This window comes from Amaranthus tricolor, chromosome 13 (assembly GCF_026212465.1).
Source record: "Amaranthus tricolor cultivar Red isolate AtriRed21 chromosome 13, ASM2621246v1, whole genome shotgun sequence".
NCBI classification, from domain to species: Eukaryota; Viridiplantae; Streptophyta; class Magnoliopsida; order Caryophyllales; family Amaranthaceae; genus Amaranthus; species Amaranthus tricolor.
Genome location: NC_080059.1, coordinates 11309544 through 11323201, shown reverse-complemented (window position 1 = coordinate 11323201; position 13658 = coordinate 11309544). Strand labels below are relative to the sequence as shown.

Genomic DNA, 13658 nt, shown 5'->3' with positions numbered 1-13658 from the left:
ATGTATCGATCAGGGTCAAAATCAGCATCACCAGAGTCATCGCTAGATGTGCTATCAGAATCAGAAGGGGTTCCTACAGATAAGAAATCACTCATAGTAAGTTGCCCTACGGAATCAGAAAGTTCTACAATAATTGGTTCAGGTGGTCTTTCCTCCCACATAATTATTTCATTATCCTCCTCACTCATAAGATCTTCTCGCCTCACCGGCCAACCCCCTAGAATAACTACTTTGCTATCAGCATCGCTCATAATATCATCTCTATCAGCTATTCCCCCCTCCTCATCAGCATTATAACCATCTCCCAAGTTATCCTCATAAGGTTCTTCTACCACTCCTAAGGAATCTTCCTCCATAATTTCTCCCTGTTCCTCATCGAAATTTTCCTCAAAATCCTCCTCAGATTCTTCTTCTGGGTCCTCATCGGGGTCCTCCTCCGGGTCCTCTTCTGGATCCTCCTCGGGATCCTCCTCAAAATCCAACTCATCAAAGTTTATTAGTAACACTGGGTTTGGGTTTACTACGGGAACAACCTCCTCAATAATATTTGTTCTTGCCCCACTAGACTTTGGAACGTCAAATCCGTCCCGACCCTCAGTCTCCAATGCTCTAACCCTTCTGTTAAGATCTCGGTGAAATTGTTCACTCCTCTCTTTCAATTCAACCATCTTTTCGTCCATTATCCCCTCATACACTTGTTTAGATCTCTTGTAAATCATTTCCATTCGTAGGGTGTAGTTCAAATTAGTTTCCCCCTCTTTTCTGTCCCAAATTCCCAGAGCCTCTATCTCTGCCTAGGCTGGGGCATTAACTAAAGCTCTCCAGGGTTCCTCTCGGGTATTAATTCCTTCCTCGGCCGGTCTCTTTCCTTTATCCATGAAAGAAAAGTAATAATCGAACTTCCTGACTCACAAAGAAAGAAAACGAGACAATTAATTTCTGAAATAAGACAAAGATAGATAAATCAGAGTATCAGAGATATAAACACAGAAGTTCTACCATGCACACATCAAAATTATCCATGACATCATGCTTAAAGACACCAAGCATAACACATCATATCCCCTTAATGTCTACCCCTTTACTCTCGTCATAATAATTTTTCTTTTTCGTTAGTCTATCGATATAGAAAAATAACACTAAATAAAACTCCCGCTCTGATACCAATTGTAACATCTCAGAATAACTCAGATCGTACGAAAAGAGAAGATGACCTTTTAAAAACAAGGTAAATATCGTCCGAGTCAAACCAGGATGTTAGAAAGCAGTTATAAAACGGATTTGAAATTTAGGGAAGCTTGCGGATCGAGTTCTATTAGTGTTATTATGAACTACTAGATATAAGAAATTCTTAGCAGCGGATAAGAAAGAAAAATTAAATCTACTTATTACAACTCGAGAACGAAATCGCCTCATAAAACCAAATATTCTTTAAACTTTATTAGAAGTTCTTATCAAAACTTCTGTATCCTAACGATTTTTTTTCCAAAGGACAATCCTCACTCCCCAGACCTGCAACTTAACTTACTGCTAGTCATTGCCCAGATAGGAAACGACATCATCGCAGGATCGTTAAGACCAAAAATACACGTCAGCAAACGTTGCAAACCAAAATAATTAATTACAACAAGAGAAAGATTTAATTTAATAGCTGTCAGTTTGCAGAAAATACGCTTCGATCACGCTAATAAAGAATAATCAATTTTATGTAAGAGTTAGTCAGCCATACTGCTGCACTATCCAGCCATACTGCCGGTACAACTCCAATCTCCATAAGTGAGAATATGGTTACGTATGCATACCCCCGCGGTGGCTCATAATGCCCCCATATACCGCGAGTAATTCATTTCCACCAATTGACGTCATACTACGTCCACTTTAAGGTTAGTGAGGTCATACTACCTCTGCTCATCAAAACAATGTATCAAAATTATTTGTTCAGAAGATAACATTATTCGTACTTCATAACCATACTTTACTTTTGTTTACCATAAATATATGATACATCGGACTAAATGCAAACTTCACTGCGTGTACGTACCTTAAGCAAGATAATCAACTCTCAAGCGTCCTATTCAATTCTCGGTCACGAATCGACTTCCTACAAGGTTCAATCGTATTCGGGAAATAAGCACACATACACACTTTCTTCAAATCAACCATAACACACACATACAATTACACCCACACCTAGAATACCACATACATCATGAACATCCATCACATACTATAACATGGTAAACACACAAAACATGACAGCATACATAATATGTCCAGAAACGCAACTTAAAACTGTCAAACTGAAAATCCGACTTCACCGTTGCGTTCGGAAGGCGTCAAATCCCCCGTGTACCAATTTCCATAATTTATAACATAGTATAAGTTTTTTAACCTAATTTCAAAACCAAAAATGTTCCAAAAACACCTTTTTTTCACCATTTTGAAAACCTACGGGATTTTGTCATTTCAATTTTTTTGTCATAAAAATATAAATTTCAATGTTTTATTTCCTATTAAATCTAAACGACAATATTTACATAACTTTCATGACCATTTACGAAATTAATTTTTTTTATTCCTCAAAAATAATTCTTTTTACACAAATGTACACACACATACACATCACATATATATATATATATATATATATATATATATATATATATATATATATATATATATATATATATATATATATATATATATATATATATATATATATATATATATATATATATATATATATATATATATATATATATATATATATATATATATATATATATATATATATATATTTCTCTAGCAACATTATAAATTTCTCCTATTAATCAATAAAATAAATTTCTAACACCACATACATTTTTCTATGAGCATCCATTTTTTATATATATACTTTACAATCATTCATCAAACAAATCCTTCACACACATATAAACATATCTAAAACCCTAAAAACCATACATTAATTTAGATAGAAAAGTACATCACACTTTCATACATGAATTTTAAATCATAAACTAATCATAAATTATAAGATAACACATATAATAATCATAGAAATTTAAATTAAAACTTAAAAATAAAATCAGATTGAGAATTTTACTCACAATTTGCAAAAGAACAAAACACCAATTGATGAAGGATGATGATACTAGGCGTTTGTAGAAGGAGTTTGAGGAAGAATATTTTTTTTTTCCTTGAGTTTTCTAAGAGTTTTGAAAGAAGAATGCTAATGATGAGACTAAGGTAATAGGAAGATTAAGGAAATAAAGGATTAAGGAAATAAAGAAATAAGGAAGTAAGGAATTAAGGAAATAATTATTCAAGGCAATTAATTTGATCTTTCAATATTCTCATAAGGAGTTAAAAATTCTCCCATCTTTCCCATATGGCCGGCAACTCTCAACATTTCCCTCTTTATTTTATTTAATTTTTTTTATAAAAAATAAAGATAGGTTAGGGAAAAATGTTTGGGCTTAAAATGGTTTTTAATTGCCTTAAAGAGTTGAAATCTCATGGTCTAACCCAATAACAAATAAAAATATACTCTTCTAAAAAGAATAATAATAATAATAATACTAGTAATTCATTAAATATATCGGAAAAATATCGGGGTGTTACAGACTACCCCTTAAAAAGGTTTTGACCCCAAAACCTCAACGTACAAACACAAAACACACAACAACCACACACACAAAAACGACAAAACAAGCACACAACAAAAGAAACTAGATCAAAATAACTCAACGCACGAAAAATCCTATCGCTTTCGACCCCCCTTAAAAAGTTACGTCCCCGTAACTTACTAACCTGAGGGAAAGGGTACGGATACTTCTCTCACATGGAAGCTTCTGTTTCCCAAGTTGCCTCTTGTGACCGATGATTTGACCATAGAACCTTAACCATTGCAACATCCTTTCGCCGAGTACTGCGAACCTTACTATCTAAAATCTGAACAGGTTGCTCTTCATAGGTTAGGCTCTCATCAAGCTCTAACGGCTCCGGGTCTAAGACATGCGAAGAAGCCGCAACATAACATTTTAACTGGGAGATATGAAAAACGTCATGAACCTTACCCAACGCATTAGGCAGCGCTAACCGGTAAGCTAACTTCCCAATCCGTTCCACAATATCATAGGGACCAATGAAACGCGGTCTTAACTTCCCACGAGCACCAAAACGAACCACACCTTTCATCGGAGACACACGGAGTAGAACTTTGTCGCCTACTTCGTACTCATCAGGCCGACGTCGGAGATCGGCGTATGATTTTTGTCTATCCTGGGCTGCCTTCATTTTATCGCGAATTAACTTTACTTGCTCAGTCATTTGAACAAGCATATCAGGTCCTAAGGTGACAGATTCAGTAAAATCATCCCAACATACAGGACTACGGCACTTACGACCATAAAGTGCTTCAAACGAGGCCATTTGAATCGTTGCCTGATAACTGTTATTATAAGAGAATTCTACTAAATCCAAATGTTCATCTCATGAACCTTGCTATTCCATGGCTATTGCTCTCAATATGTCCTCTAGTAACTGATTGACACGTTCAGTCTGACCATCCGTCATAGGGTGAAAAGACGTACTATAAAGAAGAGTGGTTCCCAAAGCCTGCTGTAAAGATTTCCAGAAATGTGACAAGTATCGAGTATGACGATCGGAGACAATAGTACGAGGTATTCCGTGATATCGAACAACGTATCTAATGTAGGCACGAGCAAGTTGTTCTATATCCCACTTACAGTTCATCGGAATAAACCTTGCAGACTTAGTAAGCCTATCCACAATAACCTAAAGAGTATCATTACTAGCCTTAGTTCGTGGCTAACCTAAAACGAAATCCATAGAAATGTCATCCCACTTCCATACCGGGACTTCTAGAGGTTGCAGTAACCCAGCTGGTCTTCGATGTTCACTCTTAACCTTTTAACACGTTAAACACTTGGAAACAAAATCCGCAATATTCTTTTCATACCTGACCACCAAAACATGCATTTTAAATCTTGATACATCTTGTCTCCACCAGGATGAACCGAGTATCTAGAATAATGGGCTTCGTTCAATAATTTTTCCTTCAAGGAGTCACACCCATCCGATACACACCATCGTCCTTTAAAACGAAGACTACCGTCCTCATGAATTGTAAAACCTTCAGCTCTCCCTTCACTGATCTGCTCCCGAAGTTTAATGAACTTTGGGTCTTCCAGTTGCTTAGCCATAATCTCTTCGAAAAAGGTAGGTTGAATAGACAATGCACTCAACTTGGCTTCCAATTCCCCTTCTTGGATTATCTCAAGTTGCTTATTTATTTTATTTATAGACATTTAATTTACCTTTCCCGTGTAGTTACGACTCTTTATCTTTCTCGACTTTGGAAACTCCTTTGGCCATGTTCTCCTTTATAGGTATTAGTTGCCACCGTCCTTCCTTCTACAGACCTTGCCTATAATTTTTTTATGAGCGAAATATACTGGATAAAATGATGATGAACCTAAAAATGTGTGCAGGTGAAATAAATGACAATATCTTATTTTTCAAAACCCCATCATTACAAGCAACAATCTATCCTTTGAATTTTTAAAACATATATAGATAATAAAATATATCCATGTGAGATTTCGTTATATTCGTCTTAATGTATATTTTTCTTATCACATATTTTTTATAAATTTTTAAAATGCGTATTTAGAGATATTAAAGCTCAAACGTTACTTTGATAACTGTTTAAAAAGTAAATTGAAAGAAAAAAATGGAGAGAGTGAAAGTTTTTTAAGTTAAATAATGCAAACTGTGGATAATAAATATTTATCGGTAACAACCTAAAAATGTTCTTGCCCTCTTGCTCTCTCGTTTCTTTTATTGTTAGTTTTTTTGTTTTCCTTTATTTTGTAGTTAGTTCTGCTTATTTATTTTATTTATAGACATTTAATTTATCTTTCCCGTGTAGTTACGACTCTTTATCTTTCTCGACCCAGGAAACTCCTTTGGCTGTGTTCTTCTTTATAGGTATGAGTTGCCATCGTCCTAAATTCTCCAGACCTTGTCTATAATTTTTCTATGAGCGAAATACACTGGAAAAAATGATGATGAACCTAAAAATGTGTGCAGGTGAAATAAATGACAATATCTTATTTTTCAAAACCCCATCGTTACAAGCAACAATCCATCTTTTGAATTTTTAAAACATATATAGATGATAAAATATATCCTTGTGAGATCTCGTTAGATTGGTCTTAATGTATATTTTTCTTATCATAAATTTTTTATAATATTTTAAAATGCGTATTTAGAGATATTAAAGCTCAAACGTTACCCGAAACTGACTCGATCGAAAAACTAGCTGACCAGAAACCCGTCTGACTGACTCCATTAAGAGGTCTAGTAAGCAGTGATAATCTCAAACTAATTATTATTCCCTTCGTTTCTTTTTGTTCTTCCCATTTACTTTTTACACAGTTTTTAATGCAAATTTTAAACCTCAATATCTCTAATATACTATACATATAATAAAAAATCATAAATAATATATAATAAAAAATATAGATTAAGACGAATCTACCAAGATCTTACATGAATATATTTTATCTTTTAAATATGTGTCAAAAACAATAATTAAATTTTTCTATCCTTAAAGCGGAATGTTTTAAATGGGAAAAACATTAAAGAACGAAGGTCTGGTCAAACATTAGTAGGCAATTTGTGTTCTTGCTACTTACCGGTATGCTATGTTCTGGTCAAATATTATCATTCCCACCATTTAGTACCAGTTACCAAATGAAATGTTAATGGTTTAATTAATTGATAATCATGAGACAGAGGTAACATAATTGCTAAAAATTGAAGTTTTTTTTAGTATTGTGTTGAGGATATTGTTGTTTTTGTTAACTAGAAAAGTGTATTAAACATTGATAAAAAATAAATAGGAACACACCCCTTTATTTTCAAATATTCTACCTATTTTTTTTTCGCAGATTTCAATGCAAACTTTAAAATCAAATAATTTCAATTGTGAATTTTTAAAAAATCTAAAAAAGTTAATATTTAGAAAATATATATTAACACGAATTTAAAAAATCTCACATGAATATGTTTTTTCTTATAGATCGATAAAAAATCGTAGTCAAAGTTTAACACTAAAATTCATAAATTCTAGTTGAGAAGAACATATGTAAACAGAGGGAGTATATTTTAAATCATTATTAAATTCATTGTTACCTAATTATTTTAGATCAAATCCAAAATATTTATATATTTTACGAAACCATAAAGAGTTGTCTTGGAAAATTTGAGGGCCATGAGCAAAATTTTTATTTTGAACCTTATTTATAGTAAAAATATTTATTTTATTAATAAACTTAACATATTTCTGTTTTTGATTACCTTGTTCATATACGGAGAAAGAGGGGACCTATACGGTCGATCCCCTTCCACATCCTTAAAGATCTCTCAGCCATAAACATAATCCTTTTGGATATATTGATATTATTATCATATCTATAAGATTAATAAAAGCTTCATAATTGTTCAATGTTTCTTAAAAATAACTCAATAATCAACTTTCAGATTCTGCTAATCATAGATCACATACGACAATCGACGTTAAGAGAGGGTCAGAAGCTCCTATAATTTTAGCACCATGAGCTTTAGCTTGTAGCAACATACTCAAACCCTTCTCTGATATCACTTCCCCTGGAATCATTACAGGAATACCTGGTGGATATGGACATATAAGCTCTCCACATATCTTTCCAACACAATCATTCACTTCTACCTTCTTTTTCTTAGCAAAAAAAGCCTCCCTTGGGCTAAATCTCATGTCAATTTCCATAAATGGCTTCAATTTAAGCCTTTGAAATCCATTCATCTTCATATTATGCAAATTTGAAGATAATACTGATAGATGCTTAAACCCCTTCACTAGCCTATCCACATGTTCTTTACACGTCCCAGGAGTAAACAAAAATGTGATGGCTCGAGAACTAGTTAGAACGGGGAGCAATCTTTGATCCTTGTACAAAATATCCCTTGCTTCATACCCCGAAACCCCAAAATTGTATACCCCAACAGTGACCCGTAAGGGGTCACTATTGGGCAAATCGAGAACAGAAACACCCGGAATTTCTTGAAGTGCTTTTTTAGCTTCGATTGATAAATGAATCGCGTTGTCAAAAACAATTTTCGGGTTAATCTTTAATTGGGCTGTAGTAGCATCAAGTGAAGCTAAAAGCAGGAAACTTGGACTAGTACTTTGAAGTATTTGGAGACATTTGCTGATTTTTTGTTTGTTTATAAGTGGAGTTTGGGATTTATGTAACATTGATGATTGAGAAAGGGAGAGTAAGACTTTGTGAGTCGATTGTATGACCAAATCTGCCCCTTGTTGAAGAGCTGATAATGGCAGTTGTGGATGAAAACCGAAGTGTGCACCATGAGCTTCGTCTACTATTAATGGAATATCATGTAAATGGCATAATTTAGAGATTTCTTTTACATTGCTGCATATTCCATGGTATGTAGGAGATGTAATGAAAACTGCAGCTGGTTTTTTGCCTTCTGATGCTAGTTCTTTGATAGCTTTCTCTACCTATTAGTTATAAGAACATTACATTAATAATGTGTTAGGTATTATATTAAAATGTAAGATTGTTTGTAAATAACTCATGGGTTGTAAGTCACATTAAACCATGGAAAATTTTAGAGAAGTGTTTAAGAATTAGTTGTTGGCTTATTTAATTATTTGGTAGCATTGGTTTTTCACGAGCCGTTAAACAACTATATATGCCAACTATTAAGGAGATAATTCTCTTCGTTCCCTAATGAAGCTTTTATAAGAAATATTTATGAAAATTAAGAAAAATAGAATATTTTAAATATTAAATATATTATTTAATTAAATAATAAATTTGATGGAAGAAAAGTAGGAATCATAAATATTAAAAAATATTAAATGAAAGTCATTGGAAAAAATACAAGGACTACAACTAATTAAAAAATGTTTTTATAAAGTTAGTGGGAAACATGTGAAGATTATAATGAATATAAATGTTAAAATAAGTCAGTGGAAGATATGTAGGGACCATAACATAAGTATTATAAAAATATTAAAATGAGGATAAATAAGGTTATTTTGTCTAAATTTTATGATAAAAATAAAAAGATTCTTTATGGGAACAACAAATAAAACATCTCAAAATAATAAATAGGAACTTCTTTAAGGAATGGAGAGAGTAAAAATTAGTTGTTGTTTATTGGCGGTTTAAAGAGAAAATGTTGGTCAAAAGGCTAGGAAGTCGACGAAAAAGCTACAAATAAGTGCATTTATATTTTGGCTTAAAATTAAAGTCATTAACAAACATATATTAAGCTATTTGACCAATAAAAACCAAAAGCCGACTTCTTAACTTGATTATGAACTAACCTCTAATGGAGAGACCAAAGTTGGAGCATCCCAACAAGAATCATAATCAGGAAAAATATACTTAGGTATGGCACCACATAAAGCCAATGCAGAAATTGCAGATATATGAGAATTACGAGTTAGAATCAGCACATCTCCAGGACTACAAGTACCCATAATAGCTGCAAGAACACCACAAGTTGTTCCACCAACTAAAAACCATGTCTCCGATGCACCGAACACCTTGGCTGCTTCTCGTTGCGCTTCTAATATAGGCCCTTCAGGAGTAAAAAGATCGTCGAGCTCTCCAACATCGTGAAGAAAAGGCCATTCCCCTATGAGCTGAGTTAAGGAAGGCGGTGCTGCAAATCCTCTGTTATGCCCTGGAAACTGGAATGTTGCTGGGTTTTCTTCCATTGCTGATTTCATTGCGGCGATTAATGGTGGTAATCTTTGTTCTTCGCCATGGATGTCTGTACGATAATCGATCAAATCGTTGTTTGAAGTTGTCCATGCTTTCCCGTTTTGGTGGTCGGAATGGTTGTTAGTGTGGTCAAAAATGCTACTTTCCTGCAATGTATTCGTATGAATCACAGCAAAAATAAGATTAAGTTGATTGTTTCAGCTCTATATTGTGTTATATTCCATTGGTTTTTTTAAAGAGGTTTTCATTTTTTTATTTTCAGTGTTTTATTTATTGTTCCCATAAACGATATTTTAATTTATAACTTTAGACAAAAAGAATTTAATTCACTCTTATTTTAATATTTTAATAATACTTTTAGTCCCAATATATCTTCCAATAACTTCACTTTATCATTTTTTATATTTCTTATGATCCATACATGTTTTCCACTAACTTTATAAAAATATTTTTTATAAGTTGTGGTCCCTATATTTTTTCTATTGACCTTCTTTTAATATTTTTATACTCCTTTTTATTCTTCTAATTAGTCTCATTTAAGTTTTTACCAATTTTTGAGTGGGTCAAATGAGATCACTTAGAAAGGATAATGATTTTTTATTAGATTTATTGTAATAAGATAATGTTAGTAAGGATAATAAGGTCAAAAATATATACTATAAATAGAAATGAGATTAATAAGATGACTTAACTTTATTTGAAAATCAGACAAATAGGGAGAATAGAAGAGAGTATTATTTATAGGGTCCACTTTTTCTCTATTAAATTTATTATTCAATAAAATAATATATCCACTATCTGAAAGATTTAGTTTTTCTTAACTTCCGTGAACACTTCTTATAGAAATTTCATTAAAGAACGGAGGGAGTATACCCTATCACAATTCCTTATACGAGAGCTTTATAGGCTAGAGTTGTAAATGTAATATATGTTCTCTTCACATATAGCGTTAAACTTTTCATTTTAATTGAGCGGAAGAACTTGCCTTGGAACGAGCATTCATCCTTAAGCATCTATCAGTTGTTAAAGTTTTCCTTAGAGAAAATCCCAAGCCCTGCTGTTTTAAATAATAATGAAAGAATGGATTAGACAAAAGATCAAACACACGAATTAAATCATACAAGATAAATACCCGTATATGAATATAATAGTTTGATTAATCTCAATTAGATAATCAATTTAGCTTAGTTTAAAGATAATCTCAATCACTATAAAACACGAACAAATAAGTTTGATATTATTTTTTTTATTTTGATAGCGCTCATAAATTTAAATGCACTTTTTATTTATGTAAAGTTTTACATGATGTTTTCTATTAAGCGTCAATTGAACACATTTTTGTTGGTCTTATCATTAAATGGGCAATGTGTATATGATGTAAGTGTGATTAGGAAGAACACACTTACATTTAAAAGTTTCTGATTTTATTGTAAAAAAAAATAGAAGAATAAGTAGATAAGAAAGAATAGTAGAAGAATATAGATAAGAGCCAAATCACAAGAACAAACTCAATGATTTGGGGTTTTAGGCTACAGACAAGACACACAAAATCTTTCCTAAGAATTAACACTCAAGACAAACTCAAAGTGATAAGTGAAATTACTATTTCTTTGGACAAACACAAGAAGAAAAGCAATGCATAAAACACAAGGTTTATATTATGAAACAAAATCTGCATTTTTTTTGATTACAAAGCATTCCTTTATACTAGGGTGAATAAAAGATTTTAGAAGCTTTCAAATACATCCCCTATTTCGGACAATACATCATCCTTTGTTGGTCAACAAATTCATGAATTAATTAGAGTTCATGTACCAAAAATTCTTTTAGCAAATACAATGAACTTGCTGATTTCTAGAAACTAACTTCATCCCCCTTTATAATAAAGAAAATCAGCCCCAAAAATTTATAAGTAAAAATAAAAATTAATTATCCTGTTGAAAATAATAATTTCTTATCAAACTAAGTAATGTAAGTTAAAAAAATATAACTACAAGAATTTTCTTTACAAAAAAGGTTGGATAAAAGATGTGTTGGGTAAATACTCCTTGATGAATTCTATATGTACATCTTACAACGTCTAAATATTTGAATGACTTGGTAATTAACAAGCTAAGGTTAATGAGGATTTGAAACCTAACCAATTATTAAACAAAAATATCTACGAACACAAAAACAAATAAAGCATATAAATAAATGCAAAATGTAATACAATACACATTTAGGTTTTAACTTCGATCAAAAGTAAAATATACAATGTTTTCTCAATTGGAACATATACTAATATTTTTGAATAAAATTCTAAATTCGATTTTAACTGTTATTTTTCTAACTTTTTTCCGCTCAGTCTATCTTATATTAAAAAAACTTCCATTGAAGTGATCGCACAAAACTCGAATGCCATGTGTATAAAGAGAATGAGTAAAAATTGCTTACAAAATATAGAAAAGATGGAGGGAGGCCAAGAGAAGCCATTACAAGCATTGTCGCCGACGCCACTTAGCTTTTATTGATACTAATGATCTTATTGGTTAAAGCTATGTAGTAGCCTGGTGCAACGCTCCTATGGTTATATATCTGCAATATTTAAAATTATAATGTAATCGCTGAGTTTTTTTAATATTTTTTTCATTTAAAATATTTTATTTGTATGAAGAAATTTAATTAAGATTTTTAAGACGTATATAGATGATAAAATATATCCATGTGAGATCTCGTTAGATTCGTCTTAATGTATATTTTCTCATCATATATTTTTTTATAATTTTTTAAAATGCGTATTTACAGATATTAAAGCTCAAACGTTACTTTGAAAACTGTGTAAAAAGTAAATTGAAAGAAAAAAAATAGAGAGAGTAAAAGTTTTTTAAGTTAAATAATGCAAACTGTGGATAATAAATATTTATCGGTAACAACCTAAAAATATTCTTGCCCTCTTACTTCTCTCGTTTCTTTTATTATTAGTTTTTGTTTTCCTTTATTTTGTAGTTGGTTCTGCATATTTATTTTATTTATAGGCATTTAATTTATCTGTTCCGTGAAGTTACGACTCTTTATCTTGCTTGACCCAGGGATCTCCTTTGGCCGTATTCTCCTTTATGGGTATGAGTAGCCACCGTCCTTCCTTCTCGAGACCTTGTCTATAATTTTTCTATGAGTGAAATACACCGAATAAAATAATAATGATGAACCTAAAAATGTGTGCACGTGAAATAAATGACAATATCTCATTTGTCAAAACCCAATCTTTACAAGCAAGAATTCATCAGTACTTTAATTGAAAATAGTACTGCATACCCAACTCATGCGTCAATGTCATGATATTATTAAACGAAAATTTGAAAAAAATAAGATTATTTAACAATCAAAAATAAGTTCCGTGAAAATTTATTTTTCAAAATAAGCGTCTGTACATCTAAGCCTAGGTTCGGCAAGAGTCGCTGTTAGTAACAGCGGAAGAGAAACAAAAAAAAATTAAAAGCCCAAAGTCGCTGTTACTAACAGCAACTTTAAAAAAAAAATTTTTTTTTTTGCTGTTATTATGGTAAAGGAGAACGAAAATGAGGAGGATAGTAGTTCTTTTTGGAAGCAACCCGATAGTTTTGTGTATAGACCATGTCTAACGTTTAGCCAAGAGTATAGGGGGACAAGCTCAGAGATCCTTAAAGATAGGACTAAATATTTGATTGACACAATTGAGACGAGCCCATACAAACAGCCCATTAATACAAATACATAAAAAAAATGAAATCTAAATTCACACATGTATTTGGTTGACACAATTGAGACCGTCTCACGGTGAGACGACCTCAATAAAGAATTAGTCTT

General features: G+C 32.0%; 1 protein-coding gene across 2 annotated transcripts; it reads right to left on the bottom strand.

Moving 5' to 3' along the window:
- Window positions 1-7464: 7464 nt before the first annotated feature.
- On the bottom strand, window positions 7465-12405 carry LOC130797830 (uncharacterized). 2 transcript variants are annotated; one of them, XM_057660601.1, is made up of 4 exons: window positions 12267-12405; window positions 10816-10887; window positions 9428-9976; window positions 7465-8593 (listed from the first exon to the last, which is right to left on the bottom strand). In XM_057660601.1, exons 1-4 carry the CDS (start codon window positions 12312-12314, stop codon window positions 7583-7585), a joined length of 1680 nt encoding a protein of 559 aa, XP_057516584.1. In that variant the 5' UTR covers window positions 12315-12405; the 3' UTR covers window positions 7465-7582. The 2 variants fall into 2 exon arrangements, with proteins under 2 accessions (XP_057516584.1, XP_057516585.1); XM_057660602.1 differs by having other exon boundaries at window positions 10816-10884; window positions 12267-12366.
- Window positions 12406-13658: the final 1253 nt, after the last annotated feature.

Bases quoted from the DNA above. Each gene is read 5' to 3' on its own strand.
- LOC130797830 (XM_057660601.1), bottom strand. From the start codon at position 12,314: ATGCTTGTAATGGCTTCTCTTGGCCTCCCTCCATCTTTTCTATATTTT. The intron at 9,977-10,815 runs GCAAGTTCTTCC...AATACATTGCAG, and splicing joins GGATGAATGCTCGTTCCAAG to GAAAGTAGCATTTTTGACCA. The intron at 8,594-9,427 runs GTTAGTTCATAA...TATAACTAATAG, and splicing joins CTTTGGTCTCTCCATTAGAG to GTAGAGAAAGCTATCAAAGA.